The sequence below is a fragment of the Bos mutus genome, chromosome 22 (assembly GCF_027580195.1).
Source record: "Bos mutus isolate GX-2022 chromosome 22, NWIPB_WYAK_1.1, whole genome shotgun sequence".
NCBI classification, from domain to species: domain Eukaryota; kingdom Metazoa; phylum Chordata; class Mammalia; order Artiodactyla; family Bovidae; genus Bos; species Bos mutus.
Window position 1 is genome coordinate 29,035,257 of NC_091638.1, and position 18,759 is coordinate 29,054,015.

General features: G+C 42.9%; 1 protein-coding gene across 1 annotated transcript in view; it reads right to left on the reverse strand.

The window, feature by feature from the left end:
* Positions 1-18,759, reverse strand: part of GXYLT2 (glucoside xylosyltransferase 2) — an 85,118-nt gene that overhangs the window by 48,940 nt on the left and 17,419 nt on the right. The window contains exons 2-3 of the mRNA XM_070359055.1: positions 12,654-12,846; positions 6,633-6,764 (exon numbers count right to left, since the gene is read on the reverse strand). Of these exons, the coding sequence (XP_070215156.1) occupies positions 6,633-6,764; positions 12,654-12,846 (325 nt within the window). The remainder of the gene's footprint in view (positions 1-6,632; positions 6,765-12,653; positions 12,847-18,759) is intronic.

Below are 18,759 nucleotides of genomic sequence, written 5' to 3' on the forward strand. Positions count from 1 at the left end.
ATGGACATGAGTTTGGGTAAACTCCGGGAGTTGGTGATGGATAGGGAGGCCTGGCGTGCTGTGGTTCATGGGGTCGCAAAGAGTCAGACACGATTGAGCGACTGAACTGAACTGAACTGACTAGACGGACCTTTGCTGGCAAAGTAATATCTCTGCTTTTTAATATGCTGTCTAGGTTCATCATAGATTTTCTTTCAAGGAGCAAACACCTTTTAATTTTATGGCTGCAGGCACCATCTGCAGTGATTTTGAAGCCCAAGAAAATAAAGTCTGTCACTGTTTCCATTGTTTTCCCATCTATTTGCCATGAAGTTATGGGACCAGATGCCATGATCTTAGTTTTTTGAATGTTGAGTTTTAAGCCAACTTTTTTTTCTTTTTCCAGTTTATTTATTTTACTTTTCAATATTGTATTGGTTTTGCCATACGTTGACATGAATCCGCCATGGGTGTACATGTGTTCCCCATCCCGAACCCCCTCCCACCTCCCTCCCCATCCCATCCCTCTGGGTCATCCCAGTGCACCAGCCCCGAGCACCCTGTATCATGCATCAAACCTGGACTGGCGATTCTTTTCACATGTGATAATTTACATGTTTCAATGCCATTCTCCCAAATCATCCCACCCTCACCCTCTCCCACAGAGTCCAAAAGACTGTTCTATACATCTGTGTCTCTTTTGCTGTCTTGCATTCAGGGTTATTGTTACCATCTTTCTGAATTCCATATATATGCATTAGTATACTGTATGGTGTTTTTCTTTCTGGCTTACTTCACTCTGTATAATAGGCTCCAGTTTCATCTACCTCATTAGAACTGATTCAAATATATTGTTTTTAATGGCTGATTAATATTCCATTGTGTATATGTATCACAGCTTTCTTATCCATTCGTCTGCTGATGGACATCTAGGTTGCTTCCATGTCCTGGAGTTTTAAGCCAATTTTTTAATTCTCCTCTTTCACTTTCTCTGCTTAGCTATTCATAGCTGAAATTGAGTTTCTCTCACAGGTAACCAAGAGTTGTAACTAATATCCTAAATGTCAAATGTTTAATAATGTGTGAGTAAATGTGGAAAACTTGTTGAACAAAATTGGTGTCTAGGGTCATTTTCATGCAATCTTTTAGGTAGTTAACTTCATCCTGATCATATAAGGCCTCTTAGGGCTTGATGAAATATACAGACATCATTTATGATGATGCGAACTGATGTTCCTCTTAATAAGGCTTTTTAATATATTCCTATTTGCCTGTCAATGTTTGTTGAAATACAAAAGGTTCTTTCCAAGAAAGTCTCAATGTTAATTGCTAATTTTGAAACATATTATTGATAATACAAAAACCTTACCTTAATTATAAAAAGTTATAATAAAACAAGGTTCTAATAAGCCAAGTAAACCTCTCTTTTCCCTCAACATATGGCAGACGCATTAGAACATTCTCCTAGTGGGCATTAAGTTTTCCAAATACTGGAACCAGATAAAGACCTCTTTAACAAACTATAAGTGCAAAAAGGGAAGGTTATATGTTGTTGCTCTTGATGTTACATAGAAAATCTAGGTAATTAAGATTTTTATTTGGCATGGTATTACTTTGAAATATTAAAGAATGGGAGAAGTTCGTTGGAAATACAGTTAAAAAATTCTCAGGACATATTTATGTTTTGTGAATTCACATCACCTTTTCTTTCTTTAATAGGAATTAGTGAGAGTTTATGGGCTTCCCTGGTAGCTTAGCTGGTAAAGAATCCGCCTGCAATGTGGCAGACCCCGGTTCCATTCCTGGGTTGGGAAGATCCCCTGGAGAAATAAATAGCAACCCAGCCCAGTATTCTTGCCTGGAGAATTCCATGAACAGAGGAGCCTAGATAACTAACAGGGACTGAAACTGAGTCTCAGGTCTCCTGCATTGGCAGGCAGGTTCTTACTATTAGTGCTACCTGGGAAGCCCAGGATCTGCAGAGAGGAACATTATTGAGGAGATAGGTCTTTATAATCAAACAGGCACGTTGTGTAACAAAATGTGGAGATTCAGTATAAAATCTCACTAATTCCTATTAAATAAAGAAAAGGTGATGTGAATTCACAAAACAGTTGTTCTTACAAAAGTAAAGGCTTTTTTTGGCTTTTACTAAGCAAAAAGGGAACAGTCCTCCAGGATCAATTTGAAAGGAGAGATTTGACTTATCTGTGGTTGGCATATTGTTTTAAATACTTTGAGCTTCATGCAGCCTAGGGAGCTTCATCAAGTCACCTGTTAGCTTGCACTGATAATGATCCTTAGATCCACTGCTCACAGAAACAGAAAAGTTAATGACCATTGATTGATTTAGGACTTCATAAATCTTGAATTGGTGGGATCTGAATTCCAGTGATTGTTCTTGAGACTCTAATAGGTTTGACTTGCAAAGGTTCATGCTCTGATTAGTAAAATCTTACCTGAGAAAAGGGCTTCCCTGATAGCTCATTTGGTAAAGAATTCTCCTGTAATGCAGGACACCCTGGTTCAATTCCTGGATTGGAAAGATCCCCTGGAGAAGGGATAGGCTACCCATTCCAGTACTCTCGGGCTTCCCTTGTGCCTCAGTTGGTAAAGAAGCCTTCTGCAATGTGGGAGAACTGGGTTTGATCCCTGGGTTGGGAAGATCCCCTGGAGAAGGGAAAAACTACCGACTCCAGTATTCTGGCCTGGAGAATTCCATGGACTGTAGAGTCCATAGGGTTGCAAAAAGTCGGACACAACTGAGCTACTTTCACTTTCACTTACCTGAGAAAAGGTTTCATCTACAGACGACACCCCCTCAGAAAAAAGGTAAGACTGCTTCTCAGTATTTGACTGACCAGGGCCAGAATGTTTGCACTTTAGAATCTCCATCTCCTCTGCACTGACTGAGCAGCACCCTTGATTTGGTTTTATAGAGACAAATTCCAAGGAAAACATCACCCAGACTTTATTTCAAATTACCATGAAGATCAATATATCTCACTGATGTCCAGAAAAGCCATGTTTATAATCTTCTGTTATGATATACAACTCAGGGAAAGTAACTGTTCTGTCAACCACAATCTCTATTATTTTTAAGAAGGGCTAGTTTCCATTATCAAAAGCAGATAAGGAATTCCAGCACTCATTTGTCATTCAAAATGGAATAGACTTGTTCAGCGGGGAATGAATGAAAACCATCGTGTGGTAGGTTTGTTTTTTTAGTAGTGGCAGTAAAGTCACAATTCAAGGTCAGGGAAAATTCAAATGTCTTCTACTGGGTTGTTATATTTTTTTGGTACGTTGGGGAGACAATTTTCCAATAATTACTTGGGATTTCTAATATTTTTCCCCTAAAACAGTTAAGCAGAAGCTTGAGATTTTTTTCTTGTCTTCTCAAATAGTTTTCATAACACCAACCCACAGATTTTAGTTCTGATTTAGGGTAGTTGCTTCTTGAAGTGAAAGTGTTAGTCGCTCAGTTGTCTCTGACTTTTTGAGACCCCTGGACTGTAACCCTCCAGGCTCCTCTGTCCATGGGATTCTCCAGGCAAGAATACAAGAATGGGTTGCCATTCCCTTCTCCAGGGGATCTTCCACACCCAGGGATCAAATCTGGGTCTCCTACACTGTGGGTGGATTCTTTACCATCTGAGCCACTTCTTACTTTGTTTCATAAAGTGAATCCCATTTCAACCTGTACTAAAGGCTGTACCACGTGAAAGACAGGTCATTTAGTAGTCAGTGAACTTGTGCAGCAAATCTCCACCAATAGTACATCCAGCTTGTATTTCTTTTTCACGGGTTCTGAGTAGGAAACGCTAGAAATGCCATTTGCCATTTGGGGTTTCAGACCAACAGATGGTAAGGCCTCCTTGTGTGGGTGTTTCCAAGGTACCTCAAAATCAAAATATGATCCCAATTAAACTAATCTTCTCTCTTACAAATAATGGTATTTCTTTATAGCCTTTTCCATCTCTAAGTTTTGTTTTTACATTTTTTGTTTTTTTTTTGGCCCCACCATGTAGCGTATGGACTCTTAGGTTCCCAACCAGGGACTGAACCCCCGCCCCCTATGGTGGAAGCACAGAGTCTTCACCACTGGATCGCCAGGCAAGTCCCCTTTTCCATCTCTAAATAGCACTACTATTATACACTCCCAAGTGACCAAGTGGTGAAGAGTCTGCTGCCAATGCAGGAGACACAAGAGATGTGTGTTTGATCCTTGGGTCGGGAAGATCCTCTGGAGAAGGAAATGGCAACCCACTCCAGTATTCTTGCCTGGAAAATTGCATGGACAGAGGAGTCCAGCAGGCTTCAATCCATGGAGTCGCAGAGAGTTGGACACAACTGAGCTCACACATACACACACATACACTGTATAGGTTGAACTAAAAGAAACAGCGTTTTTTGTAGGTTATAAATAGCTGAATACTGGCAATTTCAAACAGATCAACTTTAAAAGCTTTTCAGATCAGAAACCTTGGTGAAATCTTGATCACCCCCACTTCAGCTGTCACAGCCAGCTACTCATAGGGATGGAGGCATGGTCTGTATCCATCTCTAAGGCGACCAACTGCCATAGCTGAAGTCAGTATTAATCGGTCTCAGCAATTCTACTATCCATACTGTAATGAACAAGCGAATCCTTTTTTTTCCCTCTAAGTATGTATTTATTTATTTGGCTGTGCCAGATCTTAGTTGTGGCATGTGGAATCTAGTTCCCTGACCAGGGATTGAACCCAGTCCCCTGCATCGGAGCATGAAGTCTTAGCCACTGAACCACCAGGGAAATCCCTGAATCCTCTTCAAGACCCAAGTCAGATCATCTCACTTCCAAGCTAAGAATTGTTCAGTGGCGTCTCACTGTCCTGAACACAAAGATCGGACATTCCAACACGGCTTATAGAGTCTGCAAGCTCCAGACCCTGTCAACCCCTTCTATTCCACCACACTCTGTTTTCAGTTACTGGAATCTTCTATCTTCTCAAACATGTGCCTTCCTACTTTTGTAGTAGGGCCCGTATACCTACTATTCCATTTACCTGGAACCTTTTTCTCTCATTACTTCTCAGACTCTAGGCACCCAGTGACCACCGCCTGCTACTACTCCCTCTTCCACATTTCAGCATAAAAGCCATTCCTCAACAGAACTGTCTAGATATCCCCCAGATCAAAGAACCATCTAGATATCCCCCAGATCAAAGTGTAACCCTATGTTACATGAGACTCTGTTCTCCATCTCAGCATGGATCACATTTCTAAGTTCTTGTTCATCTCCATGCTAGACTCAAACTCCAAGGGGGCAAGACCAATAAATAATTATTAAGGATTTGCTGTACAGCACAGGGAGCTCTACTAAATACTCCATAATGACCTGTATGGGAAAAGAATCTAAAAAAGACTGGATATATGTTAGCTATAACCGACTCACTTCGCTGTCCAGCAGAAAGTAACACAACATTGTAAATCAACCATACTTCAATAAAAATTTAAAAAAAATAAAAAGACCACAGATGTCTTGTTCACTGCCATATCACCGTCACTAAGCCAGAGCTTAGCACCTAATGAGCACTCAATAAATGTTTACTGAAAGCATGACCTTCACAAATGTCAAGGCTGCAATTCACAAGTCAAAGCTGCCATTTTATTCAGTGATATTGTCAGTTTTGGTATATCTTTGGTGCTTTTCTATTTAGGAATTTTTTTTTTTTTTTTTTTCAGGCCGAAGGGGTGCGGGGCGGGCAGCCCTCGGGGCCCGGGCAGAGCAGAGTCTCACAGAAGACCGAGGAGAAGCCGAGGCAAGGGCGAAGCTGGGCTGACGGCCGCCCGAGGCCACCAGGTCACCCGCTGCCCGCACTCACCGGCTCGTCGCCGCCTCCCACCGCTGCGCTCGCGCGCGACTTAGGATTTTTTTTAAAGGAAACAAAGACTTTCAACTTGAACACTCCAGATGGAAAAGGTGAACTGGAACTCTGGACCTTCTCTGAATTATTCCCTAGCAAAGTTTCAGCTGGGCTTCCCTGGTGGCTCAGTGGTAAAGAATTTGCCTGCCAATCTCAGAGATGTGGGTTCAACCCCCGAGTCAGGAAGATACTCTGGAGAAGGAAATGGCAACCCACTCCAGTATTCTTGCCTGGAAAATCCCATGAACAGAGGAGCCTGGCAGCTACAGTTCATGCGGTCGCAAGAGTCAGACATGACTTAGTGACCAAAGCAACAACAGCAACAGAGTGACATCCGGTAGTAGTTCTTATTCTAAGAGAAATAATGAAAATCTAAAATTACATTTATTGAGCAGCAACTATGTGCCAAGCTTATGGAGCAAAGTGAGGCTTAGAGAAGTTTAGAGATTTAGTGAGGTCCACAGAGCTAGTAAATGTGGATCCATAGTCACAAAGACTCATAATCAAGAATGCTCTGGATATTCTCAGTCCCTCAATCTTTGAGAAAGACAATTTCTCAACCACAGGGACCTTCTCTGAACACCCTGATCATTAAGAGCATCAACTACAAAATCTAAGAGGAACATATTTTCCGCTGTAACCACTGTAATTAAAATGTTTCTAAACAAACGCTAGTTAATTCCATGATGTTTCCAAATGCAATTCTCTCCCAAGCAGCATCTTATTAAAAGCAGGTGTTCCTACCGGAAGAAAGAGTCTCTGGGCAGCACAGGGTTTGAATAATTTCTTCCATTCCTGAGGGTTTCCAGCCGAAAATGTGATGGGGTAGATTCTGTGCTCAAACTTCTTTGTATATGAATCAGGCCACTGTCGGAGCTGAAAAAGACAGCAGGTAAGGGGAGGGTGATTAGACCCCAGAAATATGAAAAACACCTAAAACTTCTAAGTAGCAACGTATAAATTATTCAGGTAGCATGCATAGAAAGTTTAACTTTATCACCGTAACTTGTGCTCACCGAATAGACCATTGTCAAGATTTTAAAAAACAGCATCCAGAGTTGGCAAGAATGATGGGAAACTCGCACCTAAACGCCGGAAGGGTAAATTATGAAAAAACTTCCAAGAGGGCAATTTAGAAAGTGGTAATAACAAACCCCAAGATAGAGGTCCAAGGACTTGCACCAAAATATAGTTTTTAGAAAAAAATAAAAAAAACAAAACAAAAAAATCCCCTTGGGAACAAATTAAATACTCAATAATAAGGAACTGGGAAAATGCATTATGATGGAACTACACAGTGGATATTGTAAAGGGTAAGTACAGGTGGCACCAGTGGTAAAGAACTCGCCTGCCAATGCAGGAGATGCAACAGACGTGGGTTTGATCCCTGGATTGGGAAGATTCCCTGGAGGAGGACGTGGCAACCCACTGCAGTATTCTTGCCTGGAGAATCCCATGGACAGAGTAGCCTGGCAGGCTACATACAGTCCATGGGGTCGCAAAGAGTTGGACACAACTGAAATGACTTAGCACGCAGGCATATGTGCCATTATGAAAAAATAGTTACAATATATAGTTAGGTTTTAGAAAAAGCAAAGTTCAAAAAGAAATTTATAATATGGTTCCATCACACAGGGGAAAATACATGCGTGTATTTTACATGTAGAGAAAAATCTGAACAGACATGCACCGAACTGTTAAAAGTGGGTACCTATGGAAGTGGGGGTGTCATTTTCTATGTTTATATTTCTGTATTCTTTAAAACTTTTATAGGGAGTGTATATTACTTTTTCTGCTTATATTAATCTTATAATAAAATTATTTTAATCAATAGACTTTATTTTTCAGAGCAGCTTTATGTTTACAGAAAAATTGACCAGGAAGTACACAGAGTTCCCATATATCCTCTTTCCTTCCCTTCCCCCTCTCATAGTTTCCTCATCATTAACATCTTGCACAAATGTGGCACATTTGTTACAAGTGATGACCCAGTATCCCAGTATCAATACATTATCAAGTAAAGCCCATAGTCTACATGAGGACTCATTCTTTGTATCACCCAATTTTATGGGTTTTGACAACTGCATGATGCTCTACGTCTACCATTACAGAATGGCAATGTCTCATGCACCCCACCAGAATGGGCTGGGGGCTGTCCCCACTTCTGTGTCCTTCTATTTTCTGGTTCTGAGTCTGGGGCAAAGGTAAATTGCATATTTGATTGTGAACTGCCTGAAGAGGTTAAGAAACCAACCAGCTGACATTTTCAACTTTTATATTATGAGGTGACAAAAATAAATGAAACTTTCAAATATTCAATATCAACAATGTAGATGATAAACACCAATATCTACAGCTTAAAAAAACTCTAGTTCTTAAACAGCTTAAAAAAAAAAAACAAAAAAAACTAGTTCAATAAAACAGCACTTGCCCACAATGCAGTTTCCAGAGGGATCATGATGGCAATTAGCATTTTGTTTTGTTTTGACGCTGGGGTATGTGTTCCTGAGCCTCCCAGAAAGTTATCACAAGACACTCTGGATATTCCCACGATGCCTCAGTGTTGAAACTAACTGACAACCCTGAGAAGGATGCGATAACCTGCCCCTCCACACCAGCATCTCACATAGCTGGGCAGAAACCAACTGCTGCTGATCTACAGTTTTAGGGCTAATACAGTACCCACCAGACAGAAACATTTCAAGGAATCTGTAGAATCTGATATGGCCTCACACTTATACTCCACAACAAGCAAAGCAAGAATCATTTGTCCCTTCTGTGGATCTATGATAGATTTTTGTTTGATACAAATGAAGAAATTGAAGCTGAGACACATTCTGTGACTTATGAAAAAGCCAATGTTTTACATCTAAACTGGCACCATAATCTCAGCATGGAAAAAAAAGGGGCCATATGTCCTGCTGTGATTTTTAACACCCTATTATAATTTCCTTTGCAACTGGGCTTCACTGATGTAACAAAGACCTGAGGAAATAAGCCATCAAAGGGATAAAGTCATCTGAGCAAGGCAAAACATAACACAACTGCACAAGTAGCTACAAAATTTTCCCATACAATAGTGCCTAATTTATAACGTCCCAGGAGAAGGCAATGGCACCCCACTCCAGTACTCTTGCCTGGAAAATCCCATAGACAGAGGAGCATGGTAGGTTGCAGTTCATGAGGTCACTAGGAGTCGGACACATCTGAGTGACTTCACTTTCATGCATTGGAAAAGGAAATGGCAACCCACTCCACTGATCTTGCCTGGAGAATCCCAGGGACGGGGGAGCCTTGTGGGCTGCCATCTCTGGGGTCGCACAGAGTCGGACACAACTGAAGCGACTTAGCAGCAGCAGCAGCAGGTACTATGACTCAGAACAAATTACTCCAAAACTTAGTAGTACAAAACAACCATTTATTATGCTCATAGATTCCAAGGATCAAAAAAATCAGACAAGGCACAGACGGGACGGCTTGACTTTGCTTCACAATGTCTGGGGCCTCAACTACTACTGAGGCTGGGGGCTGGAATCATCTAACGGCTTGTTCTCACATGTCTGGTGGTGGAGGTTGGTTACCAGCTGGGGACCTGACTTCTCTCTGTGTGGGCTTCTTCCTATAGGTGAATTTGGACTTTCTCACTGCATGGTGGCGAGGTTCCAGGGCCAGGCATCCCAAGAGATAGCCAGGCAGAAGCTGTATCCTTTTTCTGACCCAGCCTCAGATGTCACATAGCAGGACATCTGGCATACTCTACGTTATGTACACGTACATATTATGTGCTCGTGCTCAGTCACTCAGTCGTCTCTGACTTTCGTTTCCCAGGTAGCACAGTGCTAAACCATCTGCCTGCCAGTGCATGAGATGCAAGAGACGCAGGTCCAATCCCTGGGTTGGGAAGATCCCTGGAAAAGGAAATGACAACCCACTCCAGTATTCTTGCCTGGAAAATTCCATGGACAGAGGAGCCTGGTGGGCTACCGAGCATCCATGCACACACATATTATGTATGTAGATATATCTGTATCACCTCTTGCCTTATAACAAATGACCCTAAAACTTAGTAGCTTAAAACCACAAACATTCATTATCTCACATTATTTCTTAAGGTCAGGAATCTGTGAGCTGGGTTGCTCTGGATGAGGAGCCCTCCTGAGGGTGAGTCATCTGAAGGCTGGATGGGGTTAGAAGTCCTGTCTCCAAGTTCATGTGCATGAATGTCAGCAAGAAGTCTTCATGCCTTAATGCATGGTCTCCTGCAAGGGCTGCTCTGATACAAAAGCTGGCCTCCAAGAGAGAAAGAGCACAACCAGGATGGAAGGTGCACTGCCTTTTTAGATCTAATCTCAGAAGTGACATAGCGTCACTTCTTCCCTATGCTACTGGTCATGCAGGCCAGCCCTGGGACAGTACAGGAGGAAAATACATACAGGTGTGAACAGTAGGAGGCAGGATCAGGGGGGCCCTTCAGAAAACACAACCTGTTACACATCTGTAATTATATATATACATCTTCCTTCTCTTTTTAAAATTTAAGTCTGCATTCTGTTCTGTTCCATTCTCATGCCCCAACTTCTAGCATGTAGTAGGTACTCAATAAACACTTGTTCAATGGATACTGTACGTGACCCGACTAGTGTTGGCCCATAGCCACTTTTGCTCCATTCCTGCACAGAGCATACTTCTCAGCCCCTTTGGAGTTGGGTGGGTCTTGTGACCGGCTGCTGCTGGACAGTTAAATAGGAACAGAAATGTCAGTGTCAAGCGGAGGGAGTGAAAGGCACCGTGGGGATCTGATAGTCCCTGTCTTTCCTTTAGTGGCATCTCAAGAACTGCAGAGGCCAAATGTTCCAACAGGTGCCAGCTACATGCAAGAATGGTCTCTGTTAACTCTGGTCCCAGGCTGAGAGGGCCGTGTGGAGAGGCTCTCTGAGACATGTAGCAGGCATGTGGAAAGTCTCTGAGCTTTCCGGAAGTTGTTGGCGCAGCCTGACCTAGCCTGTCTTGGGTACAGATAAGCATCTCTTTTTATCACTCCTACTGGTCCCAAGTTGCAGAGGGGGAAGTTCAGATCAGTCGCTCAGTCGTGTCTGACTCTTTGTGACCCTGTGAATTGCAGCATGCCAGGCCTCCCTGCCATCACCAACTCCCGGAGTTCACTCAGACTCACGTCCATCGAGTCAGTGATGCCATCCAGCCATGTCATCCTCTGTCGTCCCCTTCTCCTCCTGCCCCCAATCCCTCCCAGCATCAGAGTCTTTTCCAATGAGTCAAGTCTTCTCATGAGGTGGCCAAAGTACTGGAGTTTCAGCTTTAGCATCATTCCTTCCAAAGAACACCCAGGACTGATCTCCTTTAGAATGGACTAGTGAAGCCCAAAAAAAGCCCCCAAGACTTGCCCAAGATCAGGTAGCAGGTGAATAGTGGAGCTGAGTTTTGAATCTGAGTTTTCTGTCTACTAGTTTGAGAACTAGTCGAGTTAAGTTTATGGATATTTGGGTCAGAAACCTTGAACTGACATCAGATGAGTTAATCACTGAGACTCACTAAGCCTCAATGATCTCAGTTAGTAAAATACGGATATTTTATTAGTTAGTAAACTACGGATATGGTTATTAACTTTTTCAAAGGATTGCTATGAGGATTAAATAATAGTAAATCATAAATCATAAGCCCTTGATAAAGGCTATTCTATTTTTGAAATCCTGATTACTATTATTATTATTAATTATAATTCCCGTTATACCACAGCTTCAGAGAAGCTTCCTACATGTGTTTCAATGTTTTTGCTTGCCCCTTCCCCTGATGCAGATCTTTCTCAAGGTATTTGCCAATCAGTTTCAAGTTCCAAGGCAGTTTCTTCCCTGGCTTCTCTAGGAGAGGATGTCAAAGTGATTTTTTTTTTTTTTCTTTAGAAATCATAATACATTCTCTAGCTTTCAGTTATTAGTCTTTAGTTACTCAACATTCTGCTTTGGCCTTTCTCATCAGTGTGGCTACCCAGATGGCAGGATGTAGCCCTGGTGACACAAGTTGGTAGATACAAAACAAAACAGCTGTTCTCTCTGCCAGCACTCAACAACTCACTGCAAGAGAAGCCTCGCCAGGAAAACAAAGCTTGGTTTATAGTCACACATGCGACAAGCCCAGAGAAAATAGGTATTTCCAAAGCGCTCCTGTACTGGGAGGAAACAGTTACTTGTTCCTCAATACAGGAAGAGTACACACACATACATGTATACACATATACATACTCAATCTCTCAGATACATAAATACACATACACACACCTGGATGTGAAAAAAATACGGAAGAATTACTCAAAAGTGTTGACTCTGATAGTTTCTTGTGTGGGGAACAAGGGTAGCAAGGACTTCTACCTTTTACATTTATAACACCCTGTTTGAATTTATTTTGACGAGCACATATATTTGTCATTCAATAAATATATATACACACAGATAAAAATAACGCTACGTGACTCCCACTGAGAACAGTGTCAGTAACACCAGGAGGGGTGGAGCTCTGGGTCAAGTGCTTCAAGTGCATCATCTCATTTGATCCTCATTTAATCCTCCCCATCTCTCTCTAAGGGGGTGTAATTATCCCTATATTATAGATGACAACTTTAAGGCTCAGAGTCAAGTGTTCGTGTGCACACAGCTGAGTATTCAGTAAAATACATTAGGAAACAGGATATGCATGTCCCACAGTGCACTCTGTCTACACTCAGTAAATACTGGGCCATTTCTGCACAATCACCTGCTTATCAAACTCAGGCTTCAGAGATTCCTCGGTGAAGATGTGAAATTGCATCTTCCTGTGGCTAAAGAGCACAGCAGATTTGAGCATGACAAGCGTCTCCTCCAGCCGATTGCCACAGGCCACTACCGCCAAGTGGATCCAGAGCTCAGGCGGCAACACAGCTTGGAAACTCCTGAGTTCTCCAGGCCTCCTAGAAAGAAGAAAAATAGGTGAAAGCCATTATTAAACTCATCAAAGAAAAATAAAAGCTAGTGGAGGGTTAGAACATTTCAAAACATGAACAGGCACAATCTGTTATACTTTATAAAGTGATAAGCATTTTGACAATTCTTCCTGCTTAGAGAAAAATACCCTTTATTCCCATATTTATCCTGGCAATAGCAGGATGAGTCACTGTTTGGACTGCTATAGGTGTCTGAGGCTTTTTTCCGCCAGCATTCAGCTGTCTAGTGCCTGCTGGCTGCCTACTGGCCCATGTTTGGAAATGGTATTGCTAAACTCTGACAGCTGACACAGGGCTGTGGTGCTCACACTCACATGGGCCATGGAAATTAGATTTGAATGCAATTTGAACAAGACGAGGGTGGACAGTGGCTTTCCCATGTGAAACGAGCAACATGATACTCCTATCATCTGGAGGGTTTTAGCTGAAGTGGAAGGCATGACCACCGGACCAAAGGAAAATCATGCAAACCCAGGAGGTAAGCAAAGAAAACAACGCATGGGGCCTCATGACATCTTGGGAGAGTCTTACAGAAACAGGTGTTAATCTTAATTGTCTCGCTCAAGACTGCTGAGCTGGTAGGTATGAAATTCAGCTTCCAGCGTGAAATGCTTAGTAATGAGAAGCAGGCAGGAGAGAGGACAGGTTAAGCTGAAAATTACCAAGGTATCAAATACCCAGTCAACAGCTGAGAGGGGAACAGAGTCCAAGAGTCCAGAATCATCTTCCAGCTATTTCCTCGTAATAAAAGATTTGTTCCAGACAAGGAGACACAGCCAAGCCTCAAACACACCACTGAGAAACATTTGCAGGCAAGCTGGAAGAAGTTGGCCTGGAAAAAGGTGCCCTGAGACAAATGAAACTAATTTACTTGCACAAAAGATCTGGAGACCAGGGGAGCTTGGATGTGGAATGCTACCTTCCTTCCAAAAACTTCGAGTTCAATCAGCGTGCTGCTCCATTATTCACTGCTCGCTCAAATAAAGGCAGCCGTGCTCCAGATTTCTTTCACCAAGAGGAAAGTTGAAGATGTGGGTGGAACATTTTGGAAGACTTTCCAGTTTGATTACTTAAGAGCATGCTGAGTAGAAGCATGGCCTCCTGGCTTAGTGAGGTCCAGATGCATAGACTTACTCATATTCCACTGATTTTGGGGATCAGAGGAGAGGACAGTAGAGATGTATCTTCTGAGACTGTTCACGTCTCTTCAGCTCCCTGCTGCTACCTGATGAGGCATCATCTTCCCTCACCAAGATCACTGTGACTCCCCCTAGATGGTCCACCTGCCTCCAATCCGATCCTTAACCCCATCTATGATTTCTCCTTGTTGGTGTCAGAGTCACGTTCTTCTAAAATGCAAATAGGATTGTGTTACTCCCTTGATAAAAGTCACGTAAAGGCTCCCTACTGCCTTGAAGATCAAGTTCAAACCGCTGATTGTGGCTTTTACTTAGGTCTCTTGTATCTGCCTCCAGCACCTGGAGCCTGGGTGGGCAGCCATTCATAATCACAGTCACACTTAGGCTGCAGCTCTCCATCTCATTTCTAGTCATCTTCAGATCCTAGCACATGTGCTGTCTCTCAGAAATGCTCTTTTCTGCTCTCTTTTCTTTGCTTACTCCATCCCATTACTCCATAAATCTATATGAAGTGCCTACTATGTGCCAGACACCCTTCTGGGTACCAGAACAATACAGATCAAATGCCTGCCCTTGCTGAAGTTACATTCTACAGGTGGTAGGCGAAAGACAAAGAAAGAATAACAGTCAAAGCAAATAATAATAAGTAACTCACAAAGAAAGTTATCCAGCAAGCAGGAAATACACGGTGGAACCATGAGGGATACAGGAGTGTCTGATGGTTTGGAACATACTATACATTGCAAAGTCAGGGAAATAAGTCTTCACTGAAAAGGCAAGATCCGATGACAATCTGATAGTGGGGAGGGAAGGAGTCACATGCTTTTGTGGGTGAGGAGGATTCCAGGCAAAGGGGACAGTCAGAGCAAAGGTACTAAATCAGAAGCATGCCTGGTGAACCAAGAATCCTTGCCTTCAGGACTCAGATGTCTTCTCTCCCTCAGCTTCATGGATGCATACCTGCTATTAAAGTCAACTCCCAACTAAGTTATGTAAAGGGATGGGAAGGATATGTCACAGATAATGCCAAAATCAGTCAATTAAGAAAAAGTCAAAATACCAGCCAATATGCTACAAAAAAACATTTAATGCATACTCATTTGCTTAAAATTATGCTCAATATTTAAAAACACAAGTATCCACAGGTACTAGAATAGTAAATGCAACAGCTTAGCTGTCTTAAATATGAGCCATTACCCCACCTCCAAAGAGAACAACTCCACCTAGTTTAGCTTTACACTTTGGACTTCTACATGAATAAAATGTCTTAACCTCAGTAATCAGGAAAATACTAATTCAAACAATAAGGAGAGTCTATGTTGTTTTGGACTGGTGAAACTTAAACAATAAAAGTTGAACCATATATGTTTCAGAGTGGATACGGAGGTGGGGGACAGCTCAGATGCTGCTGGGGCAATTTAGGTTGACCTAAACACCTTAGAAGGAGAAGGCAATGACAACCCACTCCAGTACTCTTGCCTGGAAAATCCCAGGGATGGAGGAGCCTCGTGGGCTGTAGTCCATGCGGTTGCTAGGAGTTGGACACGACTAAGCGACTTCACTTTCACTTTTCACTTTCATGCATTGGAGAAGGAAATGGCAACCCACTCCAGTGTTCTTGCCTGGAGAATCCCAGGGATGGGGGAGCCTGGTGGGCTGCCGTCTATGGGGTCACACAGAGTCGGACACGACTGAAGCGACTCAGCAGCAGCAGCAGCAGCAAACACCTTGGAAAGCCTTTTGGTCACATCTGTCAGGAGTGAAGATATATATACACCCTCACTCTTCTGATTCCACACCTGCATATGAGACCTGAAGAAACTCTTGCACATTTGCATAGGACCCATGCAAGAATGCTCACAACAGTCCTATTTATAATACTGAAAAGTTGGAAATAACTTTCCTGTCCATGCACAGGAGAATCATGAATATATTTGACAAGTGTAAGTGGAATACTGCACAGCAGTGAAAATAAACCACTCAGAAGGTCATGTACAAACATAAGGACAAAGAGGAAAAAGAGCAATTAGGTAGCAGGATAGCGGTAGAATGAGACAGTTTGGATGAAGCTGAAAAACCAGCAAACAATATTGCGTGTTGTTCACAGACGTATGGAGTAAAAGTCATCATGTTATGAGGATGAGAAACATCAAAGACAAGGCAGTGGTTACTTCCGGGCACTTAAGTTTTTATTTCTTAAGATGAGAGCAGGGTACACAGAAATGCATGATGTAATTGTCTGTATTATTCATGTGCCCAAACTATGTGACAAATACTTAATTTTCTTCTTGATTAAAAAAAGCTTGCACTTCCCTGCAGCACAGCAGGCCACTTTTCTTTGCAGGCTTCAGTGATTTGGGCCTGCATGGTACACAGAGCAGGAGCTGGGGCCTGCAGTCCTTTTTGGTGTCTGGTGACAGGTACTAAAAAAGACAAATAAAGCTTCTCCTGGTGGCAGTTCAAGTATCAGAGGCTGGGATTTAATGAGACCTTTGCTGCCCCCTACTCTGTTACCTCTCATGTTACGTTAAAAATTGCAGGCTTCAGGTAATAAGTGTTTGTGTTCTGTGGCCACAAGGAATAATCAAGTTTAAGGGTGCTGAAATGGTGTGCCTTCCACCAAATCTTACCAGTGGGACACAAGCCCCTCTCAAATGTCACCTGAAGACCTGCAAGGGTCAAGGGATGTCCAGGCTAGGACCTCAGACTTCTAAACCTCCTGAGTTGCCAGGTGTTGGTGGGGAATGGGAGATGGGAATCGTACTTGAACTGCTCTGACTGATGGTTAACTATGTCCTTCTTTACACTTTATAAAAGAAGACTTGAGTAGACATTGGCTGTCCAGGAGTTTTACAGGCCTGCTGCTGAGGCTGAAGCTGATGGCAATCAACTCAGCTACCGCACTGGTAGAGCCTGGATGGGAGTCAACAGGGTGGAAAGCAGAGCCAAAAGGAGGCAGGTCAGATGTCAAATGGCATAACTTGGGCACCTGAATCCAGGTGTATGGCTTTAACCCTGCAAGGTCATGGATCAAGCCAACAAATTTTCTTCCCTTTAAGTCAGTTTGAAACGAACTTACAACTTAGCAATCAAAAGAGTCTACATAGGTCTTAGAAATAGGTTTCAGATTGCCTTAGACTCACTCTGCTTCTCTTCTCAACCTTGAGTCATCCTTTGAATGCTCTATGAATCCATCCCCTCTCTGAGGCTCACTGGTTGGATGACATCAACTCAATGGACATTAGTTTGAGCAGGCTCCAGGAGTTGGTGATGGACAGGGAAGCCTGGCGTGCTGCAGTCCATAGGGTTGCAAAGAGTCGGATATGACTGAGCGACTGAACTGAGGCCCTTCATCCAAATTTTCATTGTTCTACCAGTTTCATAGGTGGAAGAGATACCAGATACCATCTCAAGCAGGGGATTCCCAGCCTGACTGCGTATCATCATCACAGGAGGTGTCTGTTAATATTATAATTTCCACCCCAGAGAGATTCTGATTCCGTGGTTCTGGGGTGAGATCCCAGAGTTTGCATATTAATACACTTGGACTACAAGCATCCAGAGTCCATCTCCACCTAGGAACTCATCACCTGAGTTGACCTCTCACCTCCCCTCTCTCTCCCTAACTCTTCCCCTCACCTTCAGGAATGAAGCTCTTTCCTCTGCCTTTTCTCTGGGTCTTCTCTTCACCTCTTGCCTTAATGAAAACATGCCGCCTTGCGAGGATGCCACCTCCCCAGTCAACCCCGCGAGCGCAGCTCTTCTTCCTGCCCTGTCCCAGGAGCCTCAGAGGTTTCCTCCCTGCTCCTCCCTAACACGTCCAGACACTGTGTCTCCACGGTGAAGTCTGTGGATGCAACTATTCCATCTTCCTTGTTGGTGTCATCTCTCAGCTGTCTGGTCACTCCTCTTCGTTCCCTGAACAGTGGAGCTTCTTGCCCACAGTACGTATCCCCACCACGGTCCTTGTCAACATTCTTGTTGTTGTCTAGTTGCTAAGTCGTGTCCTACTCATTTTGACCCTCATAGGTTCTTAGGGACTTCAATGGCTCTTTAAAAAATGGTTTCTGCATCCTGATCCTTCAGTTTTGTGAGCTGAATACCCTCCACCTTTTCCTTTTCATGTCCTGAGACACCTGGTGCTGTGCTTACATCCTGGACCTTCATATACACTGTTGCTTCTGGAATGTTCTTCCCTAGGGCTTCCCTGGTGGCTCAGTGGTAAAGAATCTACCTGCCAATGCAGAGACTCGAGTTCAGTTCCTGGGTCAGGAAGATCCCCTGGAGAAGGAAATAGCAACCCACTCCAGTATTCTTGCCTGGGAAATCCCGTGGACAGAGGAGCCTGGCGGGCTACAGTCCATGGGGTTGCAAAGAGTAGGACATGACTGAGGTGACAGCACAGCACAGCTCTTTGCAAAACCACCTCCTTTTCTTTTGACAGCAGAATCACGCTTTCCTGACCACCTCATTGAAGGAGCACCTTCCCTTTTCTTTTCTATCGGGGTCTTTATTTCATTCCAAAAACCTACCTTGTTTGGTGATTACTTACTCTCTCATTGTAATTTACAGCAAGCACACAATATTATTTACAGTCAACATAAGGCAATGTAAATTTTAAAAATCCTTAGAAAAAAGGTTGGAATAAAACACACAATGTATAGTTTCAATTTTTAAAATATAAAACATTATGTGTTGAAATAGTAAAGTTGGTACATGAAAAAAATTCCTTGCCCCATAA